Here is a 27770-nt window from a genome sequence, read left to right as displayed (position 1 = left end):
CTTGGCAAAGGCCTGGTAATACCTGCAGTTCTGAAACAATTACTGCTGACTGGGGGAGCCAGATGTAAAGAGAACTTGGTTTCTCGTTTAAAATGTATGCAGATAAGCAAGTGTGAGCCTCTTCCCTCTGCTTCAGGCTCCTGACAGTGGTTTGAAATCTTTGTGTGTCTGGATTTCTCTCTGCTGGGGATCTGGGTAAGATCATACCCTTTCTCCCCCACCTCCTCCTTCAGCCTTCTTCAAGCCTTCTGTCAGGTGCATTTCTGGTTATTAGGATGCTAAAGTACATTAGGTTATTAGGATGCTAAAGTAAAGCTTTCTGTTGCACTGCTGTTCCTTCCATAAGGAATATGATCTCCATTAAGAAAGTGAACCAGGGATGCTGTTAACCAGTTATCTTGGTGTCTCAGGCTTGGTGTTCTCCCATCAGTATGTTCCTCATTTAAAATACATACATTTATAACCCCTGAACTTGATAGAAATGCTTCTGGATGTGGGAATTACCTGATGCAGTGCCATCAACTCTCTTTATCTTTCACAGTGGTTCATACCTAGCACTAATTGCATGTGTAGCTTCCACAGCCTGGAAAAGGGTACTAAAAACTAGCCAAAGACAACAAATACCGGCAAGCATGTAGATAACAGACACTTGGCTTGTATCATAATCTCTGCTGTGTTTTTTGCTGGTGAATATTTAATTAGTGAGTATTTAACACTTTGGTGTGATAATGGTCCCAGATAAGAGGTACTGTTATTCTTTAGTCACTAATGTAGGTCAGACGCCTGTTTACTTTTTGCTGCAGTGCTGAAGCCAGAGGAAGACTGGAGCAGTGGGGGACAAAGAGCATGTCTCCTGGTCCCCAGAGCATGTCCTCTGTCCCCAGCAGTGCTGGCTGCCACTCCAGCAGACTTCTCTGACTCCTGTGTTTGACTTGAAGCTTGCTGTGAAGTGTCATACAATTATTATGCTGGTGAGGGGCAGTGATGGTTTCAGCAGATACACTGTGCAGGTATTGTGCTTTGGGTGTTCTGTTTTTTTGCCTACATACTCCAGTTGGGTTTACCCCTTTCTCTGTGCAGGGATTTATTCCTTTAAGTTCTCTCACAGCAGAGTTGCAGAGGGTGCTGCTCTGCCTGCACACTGCAGGCTCAGCATCGCAGCCTCTCTCTGTAAAGGCTTAAAGCTTGGATGCTTGGTAATGCCCCTTTGTACAGAGGAAACTTTGATTGATGACCTCTTTTTGCTTGGCTTCAAATACTTCTTAAGCTATGAAGTAGATAAAATTTAATTTTCTTTCCATTTTATGTTTTTCCAACCAATTTGTTTCTCATTTCAAAAAAGCTTCTTTAAAACGCAAGTCTTTGCTGATCATAGAATAGTTAGGGTTGGAAAGGACCTTAAGATCATCTAGTTCCACCCTCTCTGCCATGGGCAGGGACCCCTCACACTAAACCATTGCACCCAAGGCTCTGTCCAACCTGGCCTTGAACACCTCCAGGGATGGAAGATTCACAACTTCCCTGGGCAACCCATTCCAGTGCCTCACCACCATATAAGAATTTATTTCTTGGCTTTCATCACAGGTAGTTACTAATTTCAGTTCTTAATCTCAGCTCCTTTTTATCTTTACATGCAACATTCACAAACAAGATTATTTCCTAGTCCCTGTTGTCTTCTGTCAGTATTCATTCATTTCTTAGTGCACAAGTTTTGGAGCTAAGTGAAGTAATGAACAATAGATCACTGAGTCTTCTCTCCAACTTCCCATCCTTAAAAGCAGGACTGTGGTAGGAGTTGTACTTTTAACTGTGTCTGTCATCAGCAGTCGCTGTATGGGAATTGCAGCCATCACTGCTTCATTTCTGTGACAGGTTAAGTGATGTTAATGTGACCAGCTAAAGGATCTGAACCCCCATGTGATAGGAGCTCTATGGACTTGTGAAAGAATGATAAGCCTGAGCTCAGAGGGCTGAAGTTGAAGCTGCTCTGCTTTGTTTTAAACTGTAAGTTAATTCAGTGAGGTTGAACTTCAGCTGGAGGGAATCATCCTCTCATGAAAACTTTAGGAGTAGCTTCAGCAATGCCCTTCCAGGCTAGTTCTAGGAGTGTTTGTAACAGGATTTGCCCCACTTGCTGCCCCTCTTTTGCAGGAGCAGAGGGTGAATAACCTGTTGTGTGATGGTGAAAGGGCAGGAGCTGGCATGGCACTTTCCAGCATGTGACACCAGCCCTGTGGTTGGTTGTATTAGTAGATATTACTTTAAATGGACTTTTAGGCCCAGGTTAATCCAATGCCTTCAAGTGTCACCTCTCCAAGTTTGCTTTGTTAGGTATTTTTATATACCACCACCCCAGGTACAAAGAGCTGTTGATCTTCAGCCATATCTGGGAATGGGTTTGGTGGCTCATGGGAATGAAGTGAACTCCTTTTCAACCCATCCTCTTCAGGAAAAAAAGTGATCATTGAACTTTAAGGGAAAAAAAAAAGGTGATAGTGGGCAAGGTGCTGACGTGACCCTCATCAGACTCCCAGTTCTAACTGATAAGTAGTAGATATTACAGCTTGTTTGTAATCAAGTTACAAGCTTGTTTGCTGGTGTGCTGCAGGGAGAAGCACAGGGATTGCTTCCCCAGGAGTAGGGAGGTTTGAGAAGAGCATGGGAAGTTCATGGGGCAGAGCTGCTGCCTTCTGGCAGCTGATGTGTGCCTGTGCAGGGTGTGATTTACTTGCAGCTACCAGTGTGGTGAGATCTGTGCAGGAGATACCCTGTGCTGCTGCTGCAAGGCCCTGGGCAGGTGCCTGACATGCTCAGCAGAACAGGCTGTTAGTGTTGTTTATTATGCCATATTGTTTAATTATCGCTTGGATGTGGCTGCCTCCTCTTGTTTTCTTCCTTGGCTTTGATTCTGTCCACTTGCTGAAACTAGGCTTGGCTGCCTTCATTATTCTTGGGGGACAGCAGCTTCCTTCTTGCTTTTCTTCCTTTTCACACAATCTCTTTTGCAGACTCTCTCCTAAAGTATGTTCTGTCCCTTTCTTCATTGGATAATGTCATGTTTATAATTGTCAAGAATAAAACATAACAGGGATATTTTGACCACACATTTATATGCTGGCTTTCCAAAGCAGGTCTGAATTTCAGGTGTGCAGGGCTACAGTGGCTGCAGCTTGCTGCTTGGACTCTGGACAGCAAGGCTCTTTGGGTATGTGATGCTGAAAATGTTGGCCTGTAACATAATATATATGTATCTCTGTCTGCCTCTTTGCTTGTAGTTTGGTCTTAACATGGCTCTGCCAAGGTGGTAGCATCCCAGTTGTGCTGGGGCAGCTAGAGTGTCTAGAGCCGTGCCACACTGTGCTGGAGATGGTGGTGCTGCTCCGGTTATACAGAGATGATCAGTGCTGCAGAAGAGTGCATGCTATGGCTATCAGCATATATGTATGTTTGTGTGGACTTGTGCTTTGTGCCACGTCTTCCAGGAAGATCAATGGGTTGAGCAGCAGCTTCAAGTGCCGTAGCCAAGAGTTGTTACTGGATAAGCATTATTTTTGTCACTGTCTAATTATGTGATTATTTTAAAGGGAAGATTGGCGAGAGACAGTCAAGGACAGTATTTATTTATAACGTAACAGTAAAATCACTTAGAAATATAAGCTTTCCTTGCATGATACGCTTCATACTTGCCTCACTATGAGAATTTCAGGAGGGGACAGACACTTTGTTTCTGTCAGACTGCTTCCTCACGAAGCTGAGCACCTGCTTCTGGTATTTTCACCCAGTGAACTGCAGAATGGTGGTTTGGCACAGTACAAGTTCAGGAGGTGACTTTCAAGGTGGAAGTGTTTGTGTTGTCTGATGCAGAACCTTGGCTTGTGACCTCTTCATCTGTGGTCAGTTGTGACTTAGTTGCAATGGTGGAGACTGGTTAAAAATATCCTCAAGGTACATTCTTGTGCTCTCCAAAAATAGCACAAAGTCATCTGAAATATTGTGTATTGTCTAGCATTTAGTCTGTAGCTTGTCCTATCTGAGCAAATCATTGCCAAACAATTGATAACAGAGTAGACGATACTGACTTCCTTTAGGGGAATGTTTCACAATACAAAACCTGTGGTGTTGCCTTGCTCAGCCAGGGAGCACTGTCCTTCCCTTCCTCACTAGTCCAGACCTGTAATCTGCTTTGAATTCAGCTTCTCTCCACTGCAGTTAGGACATGGTACCTACCTGGTATGCAATGGTTCACAAGTTTTCTTGTTATTTAAACACTTGAAGGTTTCCATGCTCTGTAGCTAAACAGTACTCAGACCATATGTTGTAGGGATTATGTCTGAAGTTCATTGTTCAGAAACCCTTGGCCTTTCCCTAGCTGACAAGAAAGCTGCCATTACTGCAGGGCTGAGGTTTTGGCCATTGAGCTGTATTAGCAGTTTGATCTTGGCACAATAAATCTTAATTGTAAGAGGAATTAAATTACTTGTAATCTGACAGAAGAAATACATGCTTTGGGTGTTGTAATTCTGGCATCATGGAGCAGTTTGGAGGAAGAGACTTACTGTACCTGGATATGCTGATAACTGATGCTGTTGCTCTGCTAGTTGGTTTTTTTTTTTTATGTTAATGTTAGAAATTCTAAAACTCTTAGGGTATTTCCCCCCCCCCCCCCGGAAATGTAAAAGGCATCTCTGGCCAGGTGGTGGGATCTGGGGAGAGAACAGTGCAAGACAGTGACCTGCCGCAGTGCATCCTGTCACAAGGCTCTCCTTGGACATGGGAACATGGTGCTTCATCGTCTTCATCTGTGACCCACTGGTGGGACCTTTGTGGTGGGTGGTGATGAGTCTGACTGCTGGTGCCAGGGAAGGGATTGCAAACTGCTGAGGAATGAGAATAGCAGTGACTGCTGAGGAGGAGGTGACTATTTAAGCATTGTCTGAATAGTTTCCTGAAAGCCAGGTTTTCATCAAGCCCCTGTGTGTGGGGTATTGGAGGGTGACAAAGAGTTGATTTAAATGCAGACTTGCCTCTGGGCAGGACTGGTGGTGTCACTCTGGTGGGTCAGTGTGAATGGCTTTGGCAAAGCTACTATGCGCTGAGATTGAGAGAATCAGATATAACAGACATGAGCCCATTAAAGTCTGGAGTTGGAAAATGTGTTTTTTTAAAAAAAGGCATTTTTGCAGGGAGAACAGAAGATGTAGAAGGGCCTTAAAAAAAAGGTATGTGGGAGGGGAGGAGTATTGCATCTGCATTTTAAAAGCAGCAGCAAAGGCAGCACCTCTGGTTCCCATGCTCAGGGATGCATGGTTTTGTTCCAGAAAACTTGTGTCTGTGGTGTGGTGGAGGCACGGAGGCTGCAGCAGGGTGGTGGCAAAGTGAGGGGCTGCAGCCCCCTTCCCAGTGTCCCTTCATAGAATGGTTTGTGTTGGAAGGGACCTTAAAGCTCATCCAGCTCCAACCCCTTACCATGGGCAGGGACACCTTCCACCAGAGCAGGTTACTGCAAGCCCTGTCCAACTTGGCCTTGAACACTGCCAGGGATGGGGCAGCCACAGATTCTCTGGGCACCCTGTGCCAGCATCTCAGCACCCTCACCAGGAAGAATTTTGTCCTAATATCTTACCTCAATCTCTCCTCTCTCAGGTTAAAGCCATTCCTCTTGTCCTATCCCTGCAGGCCCTTGTCACAAGCCCCTCTCCAGGATTCTTGTAGCCCCTTTAGGTTTGGAAGCTGCTCTAAGGTCTCCCTGGAGCCTTCTCTTCACTTTCCCTGTTCCTGAGCTCCTGCTAAGCAGTAAGTTATTGTATGGCTTTTGATGACTGAGTGAAAAGAATTCCAGCAATGTAGTCTGTAACATCATTACCTGCTTTTTCATGTAGCAGAGGAGTTTATCCTTTTGTATTTACTTCAACCACATGAAGAAAACCCATAAAACTCAACCTGAAGCTGAATGTACATTTTATTGGCGAGGTCTGTTGTGTTTTAGTTGCTAGGATGTTGAACTGTGAATTGCAAGAGACGTGCCTCAGGAAGGGTGGTGAGCAGGATGGAGAAGCAAACTGAGAAGGTGTGCATTTGTGGTATGACAGCTTTAATGAGGAGCATATTGCTAATGCTTATTGGCAAGAGTAATACCTGCAGCACTTCTTAGAGCTCTTAAAATGATGAACCCAGCTGGGACATGTTGTCTGGTGCTGGCAAACAGGCAGATACTTCACAGCTGGGCACGGGGAATTCTGTATCCTGTGGAAACCTATTGTACCCCATCTTGGCTCAATTAGTCACAACATCAGTAAGCTCCTCAATCCTCTTCTTGGCAGAGGTCCTGCTGGTAGTGCAGCGTCCAGCCAAGGAGCTGTGTGCTCAGCAAACAGCACGGGATCTGCTCTCCACTCTTCCGCAGCGAGACAGAAATGGCATTAAGCTGCGTTAGGATTTGTGTGTTGAAAGATTTTGACATTCTTGTGACGGCTGCACAGCTCTGGGAAGCTCTCACCTGTGTGGCTGTTGCTGCAGAGCTCATACTTGTGAGTGGGTTTGAGAGACAGGCACAGTCTGCGTGTCCATCTGTCTCCTAGAGGTGGGATGACTGCTGTTGTGCTGCCTTGCTCTGCCCCAAAGCTGCAGGGCAGGAGAAATGGCAATTCTGCTAGTATAAACCCAAAATTACACCATAAGGTTTTTTTTTCTCATTGTGCTGGCCTTGGGTTTCAAACAGTTTGTGGTGAAGCTTTTTCTGGAGTACAGAAGCAGGGCAGTTATTAGCTTGTATATACCAACTTTCTCTTTCCTTTAAATTGATTAATACTTATTTTGCTGTTCGCATCACCTTCTTCCAGTCAGGAGTATTTAATTGTCTCTTACTCTACTTTTACTGTACATTGCAACCTTTGAAATTAACTTTGCTTTGCTTTGAATGAAATTGGTGTTAGTAAAGTAGGGGGGCCTTTAAAGTCTTGCTCCAAATATTTACCTGCTCCAATATGTGAAGTTTGAGCTCAGTCCTTTACCAGAGGTCATGTTCCTTACTGAAGCTTAACAAAAAAAAAACAAAACAGGTTTGTTTTATCCTTTAAGGAGGATGGGGAGAACTGTTGTGTTTTGGAAGGTGTAGAAACCACTAAGGAAAATCAGGACTTGCTTTTTAATGTAAATGTGTCTGGTGGCCCAATGTAACTGGCACCCAGGGGGGAGGCAAATCTCTCTGAAAGCATCTGGAGCTTTAGTGATTTCTTGTGTTCTGGTTTTTCCCCAAAGATCCAAGCCAAGAAGAAACCTACTCCAGTGAAGTATGAAGTTGGGGATCTTGTTTGGGCCAAGTTCAACAGGCGCCCTTGGTGGCCATGCACAATTTGTCATGACCCAGTGCTGGACTGTCACTCAAAAATGAAAGGTACTGTATCTACTCAGACTACAAAGTGGAGGTGTTGTTTATGGCAGGGTGCTGCAGTTTTAAATTAAATTTCAAGGGCCAGAAATGCTTTTTTAAGGTATGAAGAAATAAGACTTTTCTGTGGAAGACACGGATCTAAAAAGTGGACCTAAATCTGGGAGGAGACAGGAGGAAGGTGGGGCTGAGGCTGATGGAAGTGGCATGGATAGCTGTTGGACATGTAGACTTTTCTTCCCAGGGTAGCTGGGCAGAGCTTAAGGCAGTGCAGAAGAAAGAACAGCCTCTCAAGAAAAGGGTGCAGAGAAAAGGAGGTGGATCAGAGAGGTGAGGACAGAGGTGCCCAGCGGGTGGAGAGGGAGAGCTGAAGTACCTGGACTGTGTGAGGACGCAGTCGGCTAGGCTGGAGAATGGGAGGCTGGAGAGGCTGAGAAGCAGGGTGTATGGTAGCACAGTGTAGCTGCTGAATGCCTGAAGGTGTGATGGGGAACATGTGTGAAGAAGTGGAATATTTTTGGTCTTGTTTGGCACAAGGAAGCAAGGGGCTAGAAGTATCAGGAAAACCTGGAGATGGAGCCACATGTGTGAAAGTTTAGGGCATAGTGTGTCAGGCTGAGAGCTGGCTGAGTGGAAGGGATGGGGGAAATGAGGCAGAGCTGTGTGTGCATGAGTGCCAGGAAGGAAGACTGTCTTAAGTTCAAGGCAGAGAAGTGTAGGTTAGTGATGGAGAGAGCAGAGGGGAAGTGGTTGTTTGTTTTGCTTTTAGGATCATACAGCCTGCCGTGGGGAGACTGCTACACATGGAAAGGCTTGTTTATGTGTTCCTGGATTCCCCTTCAGATGCTTTCTGTTCTGTGGGCAACTGAAACCCCTTGACCAGTGCTGTCTGCCACTGGCAGCTCTAGACTGGTGAGGTTGCCACTCACTGATGTGTTTCTCTCCAGTTCTTGTGGTCCTTGTCAGCTCTAAGAAGCAAGTGCTGAGAGCAAGTAGACTTTTTTCCAAGTAGGCATCAGCTCAGAGCCCTCTATTTCTGTAGAGACATGATGTAGATTTTCCAACGTTGTGCTCATGTCATGCCCAGGACTGATTGCTGCAGTTGTCTTGTTTTTCTTCCATCTTCCCCTTCATCCTGGTTTTGGATAATACTGAATTTGCTATTTTAAATAGTCCCTTTTAAGCTCTCATTCCTGTCAAAAATGTTGCTGGAAGATAAGCCAGATGCATATTCGCTCCCCTCATCTCTCCCCATGAAGTTTTGGGCAGGATTTAGTGTATATAGCTGTTCATTAATCCCCTCTCAGCCTGTGTATAAGGATTTCTAATAAAGGAATTTTGCAGGGAGGAAGCATGCTATTAACACATTCCTGCAAGGTCTGATCTCCTGCTACACGATGGACTCTCCGATCGTGTTTTGTCCTTGTTCAAACCAACGGAGCTCTGAGGAAAACTGCATTTTCCCGTGGTGGCTGTATGGAATGTGCTTGTCTCCTCCCCCTGATGCCGAGATGGCAGAGCTGAGCTCTGATTTTGGGCAGGGGGAGCTGCTGGGTAGAAAGCACAGTCCCACTGCCTTGGCTCTCCTGTTGCCAAGGGAACACTCCTTTCAAAACAAGACAGGTCACTTCAAACTCATTATTTCTGCAAAAACCTCTTCCCTTGGGTTTGAGGCATGGGATTTCATTTAAAGCAGTTTGCCTTTTCTCAGCAAGCCTTTGACTGAAGATTTTTTGGAGCTGAAAGATGCAGGCTTAGTGGCTTGAGTTCCACTACTGGGAATGGGACAAATGAAGTCTGTCATCTTTGTCCTTGGTTTGATGTTGCCCTGGTCATTATTTGTCATCCTCTCAGTGGTCTTGTCCAGAATCTTGGTGTCAGCATCACTAAAGGCCAGGCTGCTGTGCTGTGCTGGAAATCCTGGAAGAGGCAGCATAAACCAATGGTCTGTGAAATCCAGAGTACATGTTCAGACGGTGAAGGTGTTCCCAGGAGAATGTGAAGCACACAGTGCAGTGAAATGCAGGCAGAAGTTTATATATCCCTTGTTCAAGCTTTGTTTGCTCTGTTCTAGTGCTTTTAACCTGTGCTTTTTCATCAGCACACCCAGTACTGGTTCAGCTCTTACCTGTACCATGTCAGTTCAGCATTTTCAAACAGAAAGCACCTTTGTCAAATCTTTAGTTGTGCCCTTATGATTGAGTTTGTGTGGAGATACTCACTGAAACTAACATTTTGTCACATTGCACCTAGTCCTTGTAGAGTGTGTACGTATGTGTGTACTGCTGTTAATATTTTATGTCCTAAATAAGAGTGTGTTTGGTAACAAAGCATTGAACAAAATGGGATATATTGTGGTGGGAGAGGTTCAACCTGTATGAGTAAATCCTATCCACAAGGATGTCATTTCTGGGTGTTGGCCAGCATACTGTTGTTTTCCCAATGGTCAAGTGGACTGGGCTGTTTAATCATTAATCAGGGAGTAGCAACAAAGCAATGTCCTGCCTGATACATTGTGTGTCTCGGGCAAAAGAATATTTGGGTAGTTTTGCAATATTTTGCAGCCAAGCCTTTGCTCTGGGGAGATTACCCATCTTAAAACTGTTAAATCAATTGATTATAAGAAACATAAGCACAACTTGGAAATGGAGAGTGGCAACACAGACTGTAGACAGCGGAGATCAGAGGTGTGTCCCTCAGCTCAGAGTAGAAATCCCCAGAATTCACATTCATGTGGGAATGTTAGAAAGCAAAAAGTGGATGAAAATTAATTGGCAAATTACTGGTTTTTGTGATTCTTTGTGTGTCTTTATTCTGTCATTTGCAAGGGGTTATTTCTGTTAAATTTCTCAATAGTTTCCAATCGGAGACCTTACCGAGAGTACTATGTGGATGCCTTAGGAGAGCCTTCAGAGAAAACCTGGGTTGCTGGGAAGGCTATTGTCCTCTTTGAAGGAAGACATCAATTTGAAGAGCTGCCCATTCTTCGGAGAAGAGGAAAGCAGAAGGAAAAAGGCTACAAACATAAGGTGAAAGATCTTTTTTCTCTACTATGTTTTTGATTCTTTGAATCTGCACAGTACAGAGTATTCCTTGATGCCAGGAACAGCACTTTGGCAGCTTTCTTCTGTGGCAGTGACTGTAGCATCACAGCCAGGGAAGTGGTTCTTTGCATCATTACAATGAGCAAAGTCCATAAGCTGCCAGGAGTTTCTAGGCACTCTTTCATATCTGGGTGTGACTTGCTTTTACTGCCCCAGACAGGAGGAGTCAGGTCTCTGCTGGTGAGATGCGTTCAGCAGCACAGCCCTCTCCTGATGTCTATTATAGCACGCTTCTAAATAACTTCCTGTGCTGTCTGGCAGCCTCTTTTGGCTGATGTGAAGCAGAGGTGGAGTTGCACGCTTCACTAGATCACTGACTGAGATAAAGCAGAAGGGTTTTTAGCCCTGCTTCAGTAATTCTCTTTATAGAAACCTGTTAGGACTTACAGTTTGACTGGGAAAACACTTTGCCAGTGAGGTTCCAGCATTACTGAAAGAGAGCAAATAGGCAAATTAGGCAGTGTTGTCTGTTTTTTCTTTTTATCTTTTTCCAAGAGGTGTATGACCTGTGTCAGTGCAAACCCATCAGATTAAATGTGCTCTTGCAGATGTGAGTCCCTGGGTATAATGCTCTCATTTGTTTTCCCTTTTCCATGGGCATGTTCAGTATCTTCTCTACGGACTTTTCCCCTTTCATTCCCAGCCCTTTATCAACTAGTTACATGCTCCCAAGTAACTTTTCTAGTCCTAGAAGGGCTGCATGGCTTGAATCTCACCCTAGAAGTATATGGTCGGGTCTGTGGCTGCAGTAATCAAATGTTTGCATAATGTGCAAGTTTGCATTCCTGCAAGCCAGGATCTGATACAAAGCTGAGAGGTTTTGGCTTGGTTTGCTATCAGGCTCCATAAAACTTTTTTAATTTGCCAAGATGCAATTTTGTTGGTGTGGGTTTTTTTTAGGGAAAAGTGTGAGAAATTTGAGCTGTTCCTCGTGCCTTGGAATTGGTTTTGATTTCGGGAGCAGTTGTGAAGCCTTTGATTTGCTGTTGTGCAGCCAAAACCTACCCGTACAAACAAGAAACAAGTTTCTTGCTGGTTTCATGATATTAGCGGAAATTCTTGTAGAGTATGCAGAGTGCTCTTTATTATATATTAAAAGATAAAGAGTTAAAGCTGGGAGACTTCACAGTAATGGACATCTTGAATTTGATAAGAGTACATTTTGACTCTGTGTGTAGATCTTGCGTTTGTGCCAAGGTGAGTTGATGGAGAGGGAAGATAGAGTGCTCCGAGTTCAAGGAGTGCAGGCACAATCAAGAATGAGCAAAGCAAAGATGTCTGCTCAAATGTTTTGGGGAAAATTTTGGTGCATTCACCTTGAGAAGCTTGTTGGCTGTTGCTTTGTGTTTCTATGCCAGGGATCCATACCATATGCGTTCCCCTTTACAGGCTGTTGTGTTCACGGTGTGCTGGGATGCCAGGACATCTGGCTCCTGGGAGACCTGTGCTTGCAGGGACCTTTTTGCTGGTTTGGGAGTGCACAGGGATTTTTATTAGGCTCAGCAGGAGCGCAGGATGCTTGCCCAGGAGCAGTATTTTCTGTGTCTGTAAGGCATAGGCTGGGAATCCACGTGATTGTCTTAAAGATGTAAAATGGAGGGCTGTCACTCTGTTCTGTGCCTTGTGTACCTTGATCTCACTTTTATCTTTTTGCTTACACACTCAAAATTGTTTTTCTTTCTCTTTTTGTCTCCTCTAACTTGAAGGTTCCTCAAAGGTTTATGGCTAAATGGGAGAGCAGTGTTGGACAGGCAGAAGACATTCTTCTTGGAGGGCCAGAAGAACAGAAGTCCAGCCAGAACTCCAGTGAGCTGGACAGTGAGAAGGAAGTGCAGTTGGAATATTATACTAATGGCCCTGGAGCTGAAGGGGACAGGCAGCTCAATGGCTGTTTTAAGTCTATGACTTTAGACTCCAGACACCCAGCCAGGGAGAAAGGAAAATTACACATTAAGCCACACATGAAAAAAAGCTCTGACAGCAGAAAGAGGACGAGAGTAAAAAAGAGTGGTGCAAGAGGGGAAGGATCTGCTGGAGAACTCAAAGATAAAACAACAGAGAGCTTAGTTAGAAACATGATGATTGGGGACCTACCAGACAAACACGCGTCTCATGAGCTTCGCCGGATTGCCAGCAGTTTAACAGGCTCCAGTAGCACCAGGGAGAACCATTTGCTTTCCTCCTTTGGAGAAAGACATTTTGAAAAGACAGCTTTGAAACCGGACTATGAGAATCGTAAAAGTGATGCTCTGAAGAACAATCTCCAAGGGGATTTGTTTTCAAGTGCATCTTTGGAGAGGGAGAAGAGCTCCCTGGGCATTTTGTGCAGTTCCAAATTACAGATACACTATTCTGCATCTGATGCTGGTATTGAGAAAAAACAAACTGAGTCTGATTCATCCTCTTCCCTCTCAGATGGTGGGAACAGTGATGCAGATACCATGGACCAAAGTTCAGAGAGAGCTTCTAGTGCTCTTGAAGTTAGTGATTCTTCAGATAAGGTGGAGAAGGAATTTCCTATGACGTCAAGTGGAAACATCAAGCTTTCCATGTATCTTTCCCAGAAGAGCAACAGAAGGGCCAGGAAGAAGTCGTACAGAGACCGCAAATCTCTGGGCGGTTCAGTAATCAGCAGACTTGATGCTGAATTTGCAGATGGGGAGCTTGAAGTAGGCTTCTCTGATGCTGAGATGTCATTGACAGCTCTTGAGTGCTCTTCAGATGTGAGAAACGACAATCTTTCCCCAGCAAACAAGCACACTACTCCCCAAAGTGTTTCCAAGGACAGCTCCTGGCCTGCTGTTGAAAATCAAGCAATCTTAAAACCGAAAAGCACGAAACTGTCCCGAATCAGGAGTATAAAATGCAAACATAAAGAAAAAGTTGCTGGGTTAGAGCCTCTTCTTGCAGAAGAGGAGGGTGGTGTGAATCACTGCTCTTCTGATACCAAAGGTTTCTCTGACCTTCAGAGGGATTCTCTTCAGAGCGGCAGAAAAGTTGATGGTCAGAAACTGTTAAACAACATGCATGAGAAACCCAGGGATTCTGCTGAAATAGAAACGGCCGTGGTGAAACACGTCTTGTCAGAGCTGAAGGAGCTGTCTTACCGGTCCATGAACGATGATGCCAGTGACTCTGGCACTCCAAAGGCCTCAGTACCTTTACTTTTCTCTCCTGCCTCTGGTCATGGTCGTTTGCCTATTGAGCCAGATTACAAATTCAGCACCTTGTTAATGATGTTGAAGGATATGCATGACAGTAAGACAAAAGAACAGCAACTGATGACTGTTCAAAATATAGTTCCATTTCGAAATACCAGCACAGCTGATGGTTCTGGAAGCAATTCTGCGAGTTGTCTGAAGTCCTTGTCTATTGTAGGTCCCTCATATAAAATCGAAAAAAATGGAGATTGTGTCCAGGAAACAGTAAATCCAAACTCTGCTCTAAGCAACTCCTCATTTTCACGCAATCCTCCAACCAAGTTGACGGGGATTGGTGCTGGTAAAAGGGAGCCCACGAGTACTGCTGTTTCGGGGACAAAAGGCACCAATTGTGTGTCCAAACGCAACTGTTCAAAATCTAAGCAGTCATCAAAGCTTGGAGATAAAACAGTTTCAAACAGAAAGGACTTAAAACCAGGAGGGCCAAGTAAGTTACTAAGTCGGTTATCCAGAGGTTCAGGAGAACGTGCATTCCGCGTTCACGGTTCGGTTACCAGTCCTCTAGGTAATGGAGCAGAAGATACTGAGAGGAAACAGTCAACAGAGTCTGTTGGTTTAACAGAACATTCAACTGATGAAGACTCTGCCTGTTTATCTGATGACAATTTAGATCGTATTGGAAGGAGACCTGAAGCTGGTAGAAATATTGAGAGCTGCATTTCTACTGCAAATGGAGAGAGTCCAGGCTTGGATTCAGAGGCAAATAGTGAGAGCTCTCTTGGTGATGAGTCTAATGATGTAAATCACGTAGCACCCAAAAAGCGATGGCAGCGTTTTAACCAAAGCAGTGCTAGATCTAATAAGCACACCAGTAGATGTAGGGAACAAGGAAACTTGGAGAGTGCCTTTGGCCTGAATTCTCGTGGCTTTTCACGGAAGGGAAATGAGTGCTTGGGACGTAGGCATTCCCCTCATACAAAGGTGCTTGAGGGAGACCTTGCAGATCAGGACTGTAAGAATCATTTAGACTTAGCTGAGAAACGTTTGAATGTATGTGGTAAGCCAAACAACAGTGTGATGGACTCAGAAACAGAGCTTGGCAACTTTGCTCCCCAGTCTGAATTCTCTGCACAAGGTAAGGGAGCTGGACTTGCACCAGAGTGTGTATTTGTATACATTTAATACTTTCTCATTTAAAGCTTAAGTTATGGAACTTGGGACTGTTTGGAGATGGACCCTTTCTGAGCTGAAGAAGGTGTGATATGTTGGTTTGGGGTTCTCTGTAAGCACGGAGAGCAAAGGCAGCAGAGCAATTATGGGGTTTTGCTTAGCTTTTTTCTGTCAGAAAGCTTAAGTACATTACAAGTTATTAGTTCCTCCACAGTGCAAGGTGAAATAAGCATCCCTCCAGATTTGGGAATTCTTTTAAATTTATACCTTCATAACGTGTTTCTTAGAGTCATGTGCTTGGTGTTAGCTGATAGGTCAGTGCTGGAAAGTGTTGCGAAACTGAGCCTCAGTGGCTGCTCTGACTTAACAGTGCTCTTCGGTTTGTTTTGTAGGATTTTTGGTGTTTTAGTGTGGAATTTTAGGTGCTAATAATGAAGAGGGGAGCCCCACAGATTGCCTTATTCACAGCTCTGATGTGGCTGCCTGACTGGTGAAGGGGAGAATGAAAGAAGGGGAAGCTTCAGGGAGGCTGGGCTGGAGGCAGGCAGAAGGCAGCATTATTGAAAGGGAAATGACCTAGGAAGGAGGAGGCTTCTGAGGACTATCCCCAAAACAAACTAAATGCCAAAGGGTGTGTGTGTATAAGGAACAGGTCCAGCACAACAATAATAAGATCTATTTTATATAGATTTCACCAAACTAAATTGCTCTAATCTGGTTGTAATAGCATGAATTAATGTAACTTGATGGGATTTTGAACCTGTGTGCTTTCTGTCACTTAGGTGTTCCCTCAGTGCACATTTTGGTGTCTGCATTTTGCTATTAGTGGTTGTAGGAGGTTGCCTGCACCTCTGTTTCGGTGTGGAAAAGGCAGCTTCTGGCATAGTAGTTGTAGGACCTGCCCAAGGCAAGTCACAGCAGGCACAGAAAATGAGCCCATAGGGTGTAACACATGGGGTGGAAGTTCTGGTTTGAAGTTATGACCAGCTTAATCATTCCCTGACTGCTGTGGCTGTGTGGTTTTGAGGACTTAAATCTTCACAGAGCAGGTGAGAGGATGCGCATTGTTCTGGGGCTGTCAGGGCTCTGCCACAGGAGTGTCACAGCCCATGGAGGGAGCGAGTTCCTCATTTGCACCAAAATGCAGCCAGGTTCTCATAGCTTCATGGTGGTTTCACTATTGAAGGTTCCCTGTAATGTTGCTGTATGAAGTGAAGATGCAAGTCTACAGAGAGAGCCAGAGAAGAACTGCTAAGAAGTAGTAATGTTAGGAGAGGAAGGAACAGGCTCTTGGGTAAGGCAGCATTTGTGGAGAGCAGCACAGAGCTGTCCTGGTGCTGCATGGAGGGATGCAGTGGCAGTGAGGGCCTGGATTTGCTTGCAAAAGTGGCAAATCAACTGCAGTGTAACCTAATTCCCTGCTCCAAATAGTAAGTGAGCCTCGAAGCACATCTGAAGCTTACCGATGCAGATGTGCCATAGGGAGGCAGTGGAGATGTGTGAGGAGCTGTCTGGACTGCAGTAACATCCCCAGTGTGCTAGTGGGAGTGAGTAAATCTCTAATGCTGTGAAAAGCCCGTTTGTGGAAACCAGTCTTACTTTTCTATCAGACAAGGCCAGTTACACAGTAGAGAGAACAATGCTGGAAGTAAACTAACTGCATCTTACAGAAGACGCTTGCTCTGCCAGTGCTTTGAGAAGACGTGGCTAATCCTTGCCTGCAGCAGGCAGAGTGTCAGTGTAAGAAATCACAACAGATTGCAGTTACAACTGTCTAATTTCCACTAAACTCAAACTATGAATTCATCATCATAGCTGAATAGTGACATTTGGCATATTTTTGGTACAGACTTTGCAGTGTGATTGAGTGCAAATCAGACAGAAGTGAAAATTTGGTCAAATTTGCTGATGTAAACCCATTTTTATAACTAATGGTTCTGTCAGGTGTGTGATTTGGCAGTGCCAGTCAGACTGCACTTGGGATTCTTGTACATGACTTGCTTGGGGAGAAAAAGGCAGCTAAGCCAGCCCTCCTGGCGCAGTGCAGTGTGCTCTGCTGCGTGGCTTCAGGGCCCTGAATAGTTTCCCAGTGAGGATCCTCATCCTATAGCTGTGTTACGTGAAATGTGTATTTCACCCAGACACCTGTGCAGAGCGTTGCTGGAGGTTGAAAATAGCTGTGTTTGAGAAGTTTGTTCCTTCTCTTTTGGCCAAGTTTGACTTCTATATGCTTGTTTAACCACAAAGCCACAGTAAAGGGTAGCAATCTCGTCCAGTATCCCTGTTCTGAAGTGTTGCTCTGGAATGCTTTGGTATAAAATCCTTCTGTTTTAAAGGTGAAAAAGCCACACCTCCTACATGTGAGAAGAAGCAAAGAGAATATTTATTGTTTGTTCCTAAACTTCCAGGAGAGACCACAAATGTTTTTGTGACTAGAAAAATTTTCTGATAATACAAAAAAGAAGGAAAGTCTGCGGTATTTCAGGATGTGAGGAAAAGACATAAATTTGCATCATCTTTCTTTTGTAGCTTGCTGAGTAGCAGTGACACAGAGCTCTCTTTTTGGAGCTTGCTGTGTGCCAGGTTGTTGAGATGGTGCAGCATGGGTGGTTAGGTTTGTGTTGAGGAAATAAATACCTGCTACTGGGTTTCCTTTGCAGTGGTGTATCATTGTGCAAACTCAGAGATGCAGGAGCCCTGAAGAGCTTTCAATTGCTGGCAAGGACTGTTTGCTCCCTGATCTCATTGTGGAATCTATTGTTGGGAAGCAAAGGCAATAACTGGGCTGGCAGCAGCAGATGGGGAATACAAGGCTCTTGTAGTATATAAAGGAGGAGGGGAAGGGAAGGAGTTAGGCTCATGTGTTACAAGTGAAACTAGTGACTGAACTGTGGGACGGGAAAACAGTGCTTCCCTGTGTCCCTGCTCTAAACCCAAAGGAGTTTGGGTTAACAGCAAAGTAACATGATGAGTCTTGAGTTGCCTAATGGTCTTAGGTTTCAGTAAAAGTACTGCAAGAAGGTTGGATGTAATTTGTGTAGGGAGATGGTGGGTGAAATGCCAGGAGCCTCTCAGATACCTGGTTTTTGCTTTCTTATCTGAACTGCATGAAGTCCCTTAGGTCCTTAAAAATCCCACCTGCCATCTCAGGCTTGTGGAAAATAGGAAGCTCAAAAATTATAAGGCTGTATCAGTGAAACAGGTTCCAGGGCTCTTCCCACATGGAGCCCCTGGAAGGGAGGGCAGAAACAACTACTATTTAGAGATCATGGGGATCATTTTGTCTTATGATCATCTCAGAAACAAAGTCTTGAAGCTGCTTTCCTTTTTCTTAGTACATTCAGAGAGGAAACGCCTTAGAAAGCCAAGTAAACGGCTTCTGGAATATGCAGAAGAATATGATCACTTATTTGCACCCAAGAAAAAATCAAAGAAGGGCCAGGAGCAAGCACAAAAGGTGGGTGAAGGCCAACGTGCTCTTCATGTGTATTGCTCTGGGGCTCCAGTCTGTGTGCTTTTGATGCATTCTTGCTGGCTGAGTGTTCTTGCTATGTGTGGTGCTGTGCAGGAGGAATGTTTTCACCAACGTGTTTCACTATGCTAGGTGAACTCTGTGGTGAGGTCTGAGTTTGAAGGAGGTCTTCCTGCACAGTGCAGTCCTGACAGAACTACCCAGCGGGGGCCCAGTCCTTTGGTTTCAACTCCATCTTCAACCAAAGAGTCCCCTCCCATCCTTGAAGCAGAGTGCTCCTTATCAGAACTAGGATCCCACTCCACTAATCCCACTGATCAACTTCTAGAAGGACCTACAGAATCTCTGGAGCTGGTGTTGTGTTCCTCAGATGCTTCTGAAGTTTCTGCTTCTCCAGATGCAGAAGAGAGATTTGTGAAATCAGGTAAGTGGGAGGCGGTGTGATTCTGCTCCCACAAATTAGTAATATCACAAGTTCAGCAGAAATTGTTGCTTCAGTCAGTGTGAAAAGGTTCGTAGGTGTTGATCAGTTAGTTTGGTTTTGGTTTGCTGCATTCATGACCACTGCTGGTGCTGGAATGGGTGAGAGGGCAGAGGCAGTGGGTGGCCCGGTGAGCTGAATGATTACACTTATGCTAATAGCTTTCTATAGTGTGTCTTCCTTAGGTCCTGGCAGGGAATACTGCTTTGTCCAGAAGAAGAAACTCACAGCTCCTTCTCTTGAGTCCTTTCCATGCAAACAGTGGCACTTATTTAGCTTGAAGGTCTCTTGCTGCTGTTAAAACCTCTTGGATGAACGTTGCTGTGCTGAGCTTTCTGTGCAGTCTAATCTGCAGAGCTCATGGGTTGACATTTTGTTCTCCTAATGAACTCCAGGAATTGTGGCAAAGAAATCTCTCTGGAATTTTTTCTGGAAGACATTTTTTCCTTTCTTTCTAAGAAAAATTGCTGTAGAAGTTGTTGGAGACTTGTGGTAGCAGCAAGCCAGGGCCTTGGCTTTCAGTAAGGCACAGTATACAAAGAGTGAGTGTGGTCTGATGGGCTTTTCCCTATTCCAGGAGTCAGTATTGGCGTCTACTTTGCAGTGCATTCATTCTCTGGTAGCATCTGAAGACATGTCCAGGGTTAAAGCCCTAGTGTTCTGGCTGTGCTAACGTGGAGGCAACACCGTGTTCTAAAGGGCCTATGGTCAGTCAGAAGCATTAAACCAGGCAGAAAGATACAGTCACTGGGAGGTCAGCCTGTTATGTTTGAGGGGAAAGGGGTTGCCTTTGGGGGCTTGTGGGTGTCAGATGGAAATGGAAAGTTGCAGAGGATTAAAGGAAGACAAACTGGGGATGTGAACCTCAGGTTGGAGGTGCAGGAGAACAGTACAGGGTGCAGTAGTGGGAACAGACATCCAATGTGCAGAGGTTGCTTGGCTCTGAGAAAACTTGCCTCTTGCCTGAGGCACATGGAGCCCAAGCTCTGTTTTGGCAGTCTTGCTTTGAGGATGATGCCCTGCTGTTCTCTCCATCAGGTGTCCGATACATAAGCATTGTCATGGAAAGGACACAGCTAAGGCTGATAAAGCAAGCAGATGAACAGGGTGGGATGGGTAGCAGACTGTTTCTGTGGAGTGCCTTTCACTCATAGCTTCATTTTTGTTGGTCATTCTAATTCTATACTGTTGCCAAGATCAGTGTGGATGAGCCTAGGTCTAGCAATTTGTTACCTCCTGAGTGCCAGCAAAAAGCTTGAGTAGGAAGTGGTGCAGGTTACAGCTAGTTTGTTTGGGGTGTCTTTTCCCAGGTACTTCTAACCAGGAGCATGTCCTTTAGCCTGTTTACTATGTGCGGCATGAATCCTGGTGACAGTAGCGTGGGAGTGGAGGCAGGGCTGATTTGTCAGTGGTAGGACTGGTTTATGCCAGATCAAAGTGATGGGGAAATCGTGGTCTGAATTGTGCTGCCAGGATGGGTTACCTGCTGGCATTGACTCTTCTGTGGGTGGATTTTCGTATTGCATATTGAGGTTTGCCTGAAGGTCGTGGCAGACTGAGGTCTGTTTCTCTGGAAGTTGCAAAGAAACAGGTGATTGGCATCTCTGCCCAAGGAGCTTATGGTCACAAAGACAGGATGAAGCCAGTTGTTTTGAACTGTTGGCTGATACTTGGTTAATGGTTTGGTCTGAAGGTAAGAAAACCCCTGTTTATCTGATGTGAAGAGTTTCATTTCAGGAAACTTCGAAAGCAAGCGTCAGAGGAAGCCCACTAAAAAGCTCTTGGAATCCAATGATTTGGACACTGCCTTTATGCCAAAGAAGGAGGAGTGGACTCCCCCAAAGAAGGTACTTCCCTTCCAGCTCTTTTGAAAACCAGATAGAAAACAAGCCCAGACAGCAGACCCTGCTGAATGAGACACAGTGCAATGGGCTGTGGTTTTTTTGTTGGCTGTAGACCAGGAGCAAAGGTCCACCCTTCCCAAAGGTGCTGGTTGCTGTGTTATGATGAAGAAATCTGCTGAACATAGATGTGTTCCCCACCCCTCCCCACTTGTACTGGTGATGGGGTAGTCTTGGCTATAAAATCTTTTCATTAATTTATATGGAAAAGGAGTCACCTGGATGCTGGCTGGGAAGGTGTGAGCAGAAATGTTCTGTGCAGAGGTTTTCTGTCACTGTTACGTTGTGGTGCAGCTTGAGCTTCAACTTAAGGTCTTTTCCATCAGATTTCCTCTGAACACCATTTCTTTTGTTACCTTTCCAGGTGAGCTGGTGAGTGGTATGTAAGTGCAGAGCTTGTAGCAGGATAGAGGCTCGAGTTGTATTACATGTAGCATACAGTGCTTGGTGCACATTTTTAAAGAAAATGCTGCTTTTCTCCACTAAACACTTGATATTCAGTGACATGGCTTGGAAAAAAAGTAACTTACAAAGAATGGTTTCAGGTGGAGTACCTGCACAAGACTTGTGGCTAGTGTTTCTAAGGTTGATTAATAGCCATTTTCCTCCTGTGTGGCACAGCCTTAATACAGTTATCATGGTTGCAGTAATGCAGAGGCCGGTGTATTTCAGTCTTAAGCTCCATAAAAGTGTAAAATCGGAAGAGATTCTCTCTTCCCAGCAGCTTCCAGGGTGTTAGCAGCCTTCCTGGGAGAGTCCAGGAGACAGTGGATGATGCTTGGGAGCACAATACGAAGCAGACTCAGCATTCCTCTCCCTGCCCAGAGGCTGACTTTTCCATGTGGGATCTGTCGCGCACACTAAACAAATGTTTTCTTGTGAAGTCTCTAATCACTGATGAATTTGTGACCTGAGCTGTAAGTTACGTGTTGCAGTTGTTCGTAAGGGCTTTGAATGGCTGAGGAACCTTCATCTCTGATTTGCCTCTTGTGACTTGACTCTGTTGTGTACTTGCAGGGTACTGGCCTTTCAGAGAGCGACAGCTCTGAGCTCTACTCACCAGCTCACTTGTCAGACCTGGGAGAAGGTAAGTGGAGACTGTTGGTGACATGTGGGAGGAGGTAGTTACCAGCGTTTGATTAGCTTTGTGTAAGCTTTGTGTTGGTAGTGTTTCTTCTTTCATGCTGGAGGCTGCCTCAGGAAAGTCAGTGATACCGTTCAGCAGCTTAGAAAAAGAAGCTAAAACCAGTGTGAATCAATGGTCCTCTGATGGTCGCAGGAGAGAGGGCAGGCTGCCCGCAAGCTGGTGTTATCCCAGCCCTTATGCCTTCAAAGACAGCAGGATCCAGCCTGAAGCTCTCAAAAAGGGTGTAAAACTTGCTGGTGGCACCTGCAGCAAGGGAATAATTTCTGCATTTTCCTTGACTGTTTTTTCCATTGCATCCCAGCTTCTGAAAAACTCTTGGAGAAGCAGCGGAAGCGGAAGAGACAGCGCCATACCTCTACTGCAACGCATTCCAAGAAGGAGAGAAATGAGGAGGGGCAGGGAGAAACCCCACACTCTGAGGTACTGTTGTGTCTTCCTACCCACTGTCATCTCTGTAACCTGTCTGCTACTTCCCAGGGCACTTTGCAGAGCCTAGGCCAGTGCATCTTTGTCTGGGTGGTGTGTCTGTTGGGAGTTATCCCACTGATGTACTTGCATGAGTTGGGATTGAAGCTGAAGATACAACCTTGATTCAGTACCTATTTTGTGATGACTGCTTAACTTGGGCTCAGTTTTTAAGCTGCTGCTCAGCTGATTCTCCTGGAGAGAGTCTGTTCTGTTCTGGTAGAACCAGGGTTAGCCTGGCATCTTGCTTTGCACCTTAGAAGGTCTAACTGTTGTAAAAGGTCTTCTCTGGTGGTGGTGGTGGGAATCTTTCCCACACCAGTATGACGCACAAGCGCTAGGCTGTGGACTTCCACCCCTCCTTCTGCTTGTACCCACATGGCAGGGTGAGGTAAGGAGCACATTGGAGGGGGTGAATGGACCTGTCTGTGATTGCTCACAGAAGCCTCTGATTACATTCTGCCATCTAGCAGAAGGGGATAACGGGGGTGACTCCCTTTTACTGCATCCCAGTAGAGTTGGCATACAAATATCTCTGACAAGCACGTTTTGCCTTTTAGGAATGAGCCAGGTGTAGGGGAAGCAAGACTTTTCCTGGGAGAGGCAGGACACCTCTCGGCCTCTCGCCATCGCCTCTCACTTCCAGTGGCCCAGGTTCAGGAGCAGGCTGTTCTGTCAGGATAGTCAGTATGTATTTCAGGAGCCAATTATAGACATATATTGTTCTATTTGTTGTTGTAATACAGCTTCCAGGAGAGCACAAACCTCACACCCCTCAAAGACATGCCAGCCACCCTGCTGCTACTGCTTTCTGAAGAGGTTGTTTTTGTTGGGGTTGATAAAGTGGGGTAATACCCCTGGGCTCTGCAAGCCTTCCTGTGATGGTGTTAGTGCTCTTGCTGAAGTATGCTCATCTGGAATTATGTGTCAAAGAAGCTTGTACAAATATCTTTGCCAGTGCTTGGAGGGGGCAGTTAACACTGTTGGCTCTTAGGTACCCACTAAGAGACAGCACATTCTCTGTGAATCTTTTATAGGGAAGATGCAGAGCTGCAAAGTAGCTAGGCCATGGCTCTGAATCCTGCACCCACCATTCACTGCAGGGGAAGCCCAGGGAGTCTTAACTGCCTCCAGCCTTAGATATCTGTGTTGAATACCTGAAGTTAGGTATGGTGAACCATGCCAGAAATAAAAGGCAATGCTTGGCACCTTTTGCCAGCATCCGTTTCTCTGTGGTTGTCTCTTGAGCCACTGTGGTGAGCGTTCACCCCTTGGCTTAGATGAGTGCATGGGTACTGGTGAGTATTGGGATGCTGTGGAGATGTAATTGTGCTTTCATGTGGAATTCGGACCAAGCTGCTCCATTAAGTGGCTTTCCGCACACCAGACAAGGAACTCCACTTTGTGCTGAGCAGTGGTGCTAGAAGAAATATATGCGGTCTGATGATGCAGCGCAGCGAAGCCTTGGATCCACCTGATCTCAGAGGAAAAGAGGGCATAGGAAAGCATGTCCGCCTGGGCTGAACTAAGCAGCTTTCTCTGTCCTTGCTTGTCTGTGGAGCCAGGAATGCAAGATTTACAACATCAGGGCAGCAAGAGACTGAGAGAAGGGAATGGAAAATGCTGTTGAAATGATTGTCAAGGTTGTGAGCCAAGGTCAGGCTGTGTCAAAGAACAGGCATTTTGAGGATGTGCCAGATACAGCAGCAAGAGGTAGCTCTGGAAGAAGACCCAGGATGAGACCTGCCCTCTGTAGGAGGTATGTAGTTTTGCAGTACTTAAGCTGGGTAGAGGAAGGAAGGGGAGCAGTGAGACAGGTCTTTTGAGTGATGGCCTTGAATGGCAATCCACTTCTCCCTGTTCACAAAGCACAAATATCTGGCTTTGCCCATCCTGCCTAGCTCTGACATTCCCTTCCCTGTGTGGTTCTGGAAGCATTGACGCTAAGATCCTGGCATGTGAAACGTGCAGACTGGCCAGCTGTTTGCAGAACGAGAGAGGATGGGTTTAGGCTGAAAGAGCAGGGCTAGAGCATGCTGTGCCACACTGAGCAGTGTGGGCCCAGTTGTTAAGGCAGCATTGCTGCTGACAGTCCTTTCAGATCTGAAGAGGGAGTTGCTGTCGTGTGACTCCTAGATGCATTTTAGTTTCCCATTCCATGAACATGTGAAATGTGGCTATCAGGTTTCAAACCAAGGTGTCCTAACAGCTGTGGTAGAAAGCCGCCCGAAGGATGCAGTTCTAAATCCCGCGTACCTCTGTCTGTAGCAAATCTCTGTGTGTGTGTATTTTGAAACCTTAGCTACAGAAGGAAGCCAGTGCCACTGACCACAGGACGGGTGGTGCTTGTTTACCAGCACCCTGCCGCTCCTGACCAGGGACCTTGGGGACCATGAGAGGGGTGATACCACTATATGTCTGTAACACCGGGGCCCCAGCGTAAGCAGAAGCTGTAGCTGACATTGTTTGCCCATTCCAGTAGCTGATTAACCCTGCTCTTGTTCTTCGTTACAGTGACCCCTGCAACCCTGAGGTCACTGCTGAGCTGAGCGGAAGAGGGAGCACCTATGTAGGAATAGGAGTACCTGAGCTGTAAGCAGTCCTTGGAGCACCAATGGCTGGTGCAGCTCCTGGAGCATTCCAGGAGCCAAAGCAAGCGTTTGGGCGAGAGGGTTGCCTTGCTGCAGACCTCATAATTCCCAGCAGAAATAGAGCTGCAAGAGCAGAAGTATCATAGCAGTTAGCTTGAGAAGATGCTATTGTGTGTAGAGGCAAAGGTGGCTGTTGTGGTTTTAGATGGTCTTCTTACCAATGCCATAGAGACGTTTCCCTTCCCTTTGCCAGGGCTGTGTGGTAGGGTGGCAGCAGCTTATGTGCTCATTATCAGTATCCCACAGGCTGCATCACTGCCAGCCTTCCAGTGAGACTGTAATGATAGGCTGTACACTGTATGGGATGTTGGACTGGCAGTAGTTCGTAGCTGGGACTTTGCTCTTTTTGTGCTTAATAAAGGCAATTTATAACATTTATCTTTGTATTGTGTGCTTTAATAATACTGCCAGAGCACCTGTGCATCACTGCTCCACAGAGCTCACATGGCTTTAAACTATCCCCAAATAAAACATACTGCTTTATTCAGGGGAAACAAGCAAAACCGACCAACAAAATAAAGCACCAGGCAAAAGAGGCATCATTATCTGAGTAGAATACCAGCTCCAGGTTCTTCTAGCTTTAAACTTTGGGAGATCCTTATGTCCTTATTTTTCGCAGGATAATCATTTAGAGGGCATTCAGCTTATCCTACAAGCTTTAGTAGCACCACAAATCAAGCTGATGTTGTCCCATACTGAAAACGGTGCAAAACTCCCTCATAATGGTTAGCTGAACATCTGCCACCAGGCAGGCTTGAAAGTGTGAGAGTGGTGGCTGCTGCTCCTGCAGCACTTTGAATTCCTCACAAGGTCTTTCAGTTGTACAACAGTCGGTATGGCTTGGTGACCCAGGGAGGAACTGGTAGCTGCACACTGAGATCACTCAGCTAACTGCAGTGAGCTGGGGTATTGAAAAAATGGCAGAGTCCTTAAAATGTTCTTGCTCAAAGCCCTTGGCTAAAGGCATCCCTTTGGTGCAGCATCAGTGGCCCTTAAGGCATACTAAGACATGCTGGTGTGTTGCCTAGACTGTACCAGAGGGGTCTGGAAGCTGGTGGGATCATCCTTCTTAGCTCTTGGTTGCCTGTCCTGAGAAAGTGGAAGGCAGAGTTGCAGTATTTTGTAGTAGATCTTTAGGATACCTGTTGCTGTCCTTCAGCTAAGAGTGTCTGAGCAGGTCCTATGAACACATTGGAAGGTGTCCTTTGACCTTGGGATGCCTATTGACTTTGCCCATGAGGGTGAGGTTGGCCTTCATCTTTGGAAACTCATGTGTCCTAGCAGGATGCTCTTTCACTTGTAGTCAGTCAGCGCTGTGATACTCATACAGGACAGATGCTTATGAGACTCACAGGCAGGGTGGTGGTGTAAGTGCTCTCCTGCACTATTCACTTTGGTGTTGACCAGCTGGTTCTTCTAGCACAGGCGCTTGAGTACTTCTGTGCCTCTATTTTATATGGAGGTAAAATGTATGGAGACAAAGTTGGGGAATGCCTGTCTCATTTGCGGAGTGCCAGCTGCAATAAAGTTTTTCATTTGCATTTCCAGTGCATGCAGGATGCTTCAGACTATCCCAGCCTGCCTCATTTATTCCTATGCAGGGCAATACCTTTTTTCCCTCAGCCATGACTCTTTCCTCAGAGGGGGGTTACGCACAGAAAAATAATTGTGTTGAGTATGTGATTTTTTTAATGATTTAGTAATTTAAGAGTTCTTTCCTTTTTTGTCTTTTGGTGGAACTATATGGGGGATGTCCTCTCCAGGGTGGGTAACATACAGACTAACTGCCAGATCTCTGTTATGTGTTTAATGGCTGAATTTGTCATTTCCAAGTGGACAGGACTCACTGACATCCCTGATTCTGGATTTCTTTTTAAAGGGAGAAACATCAGTTCATGGGACTGCTGCCAGCCCCAAAGAGGGAAATGAAGAGGGGTCAGAGAATGACCATGGCGTGCCTTCATCTAAAAAGATGCAGGGGGAGCGTGGAGGAGGAGCAGCTCTCAAGGAGAACGTGTGTCAGGTAGTGTCCTTGAAGAAATCTCTTTGAAACTTTACTGCTCTAAAGTGGTTTTGTGCAAGTTCTGGAACATACCTAGGCTTATCTGGTCCAGATAAGCCCAGGTAGCATCAAGGTGCTTTTGTAGGATTAGCCAGCTCTTTATTCTCTGAATTGAGCCTTTTCTCTGCAATTTACTCCCCTCCTGCTGAAGTTCACAGATTTTTAGGGAGATGTGACCAACATAGGATTCATTTTAGCCAATGCATGGTAGCAAGGACTGGATGGCAAATGGCAGTGGTGGTGCACAAACCACCTGAGCTAACTGACATGAGGAAAGCTTAGCTTTTTTCTGGTCCCTGCTGGCCAGCACATGGATTGCTGCTGTGTGGGATGAGTTGGGAAGGAGGTTGCTCAGATTTGACGTTGTGTTTCTTTCTCTGCAGATCTGTGAGAAGCCAGGGGAGCTGTTGCTGTGTGAGGCACAGTGCTGTGGTGCTTTCCACCTGCAGTGCCTTGGGCTCTCCGAGATGCCAAAGGGCAAATTCATCTGCAATGAGTGTTCCACAGGTAGGGCAGCTTTTGTGAGTGCAGGACAGGGTGCTTGCTGGTGCTTCCTTTGCCATAGTATTGTGCCTGCAGTAGAGCTATTAGCTAGCTTTCAGTCCTCTTGATTATGGGCTTGATGTTTGATAATGACTTTCTAGTTAATTGGTCTTACTGTTGATTCAGACATGTGGGGTGTGAAGAAGTGAATGATGTCCAGGATTCATGAAATCCTGGGAAAGAGAAGGGGAAATTTTTAGCTGGGACTAAGGAGAGAGGGCTGGTG

At 45.6% G+C, this 27770-nt stretch overlaps 1 protein-coding gene and 1 long non-coding RNA gene across 4 annotated transcripts in view; both read left to right on the top strand.

Annotated features, from left to right (window-relative positions):
• The window catches only part of NSD1 (nuclear receptor binding SET domain protein 1), a 65912-nt gene that overhangs the window by 10092 nt on the left and 28050 nt on the right, over positions 1–27770 (top strand). Inside the window, exons 3-12 of one of the 3 annotated variants that reach the window (XM_061456735.1) lie at positions 7258–7393; positions 10244–10416; positions 12198–14787; positions 18158–18279; positions 18427–18718; positions 20513–20622; positions 21694–21763; positions 22125–22243; positions 26819–26962; positions 27385–27508. In XM_061456735.1, coding sequence (XP_061312719.1) covers positions 7258–7393; positions 10244–10416; positions 12198–14787; positions 18158–18279; positions 18427–18718; positions 20513–20622; positions 21694–21763; positions 22125–22243; positions 26819–26962; positions 27385–27508 — 3880 coding nt within the window. The remainder of the gene's footprint in view (positions 1–7257; positions 7394–10243; positions 10417–12197; positions 14788–18157; positions 18280–18426; positions 18719–20512; positions 20623–21693; positions 21764–22124; positions 22244–26818; positions 26963–27384; positions 27509–27770) is intronic. The other 2 variants (XM_061456736.1, XM_061456737.1) reach the window with 2 other exon arrangements.
• Positions 22982–25315, top strand: LOC133271018 (uncharacterized). Its single transcript, XR_009743987.1, has 2 exons — positions 22982–24047; positions 24803–25315. It is a non-coding gene; the product is annotated as an uncharacterized LOC133271018 (long non-coding RNA).

This window comes from Pezoporus flaviventris, unplaced genomic scaffold (assembly GCF_033815535.1).
Source record: "Pezoporus flaviventris isolate CSIRO_AGI_PZ_B2104156 unplaced genomic scaffold, CSIRO_AGI_Pfla_v1 ptg000023l, whole genome shotgun sequence".
Classification (NCBI taxonomy): domain Eukaryota; kingdom Metazoa; phylum Chordata; class Aves; order Psittaciformes; family Psittacidae; genus Pezoporus; species Pezoporus flaviventris.
The sequence above is the reverse complement of the archived record's forward strand: the minus strand, read 5'-3'. Positions and strand labels throughout refer to the sequence as shown.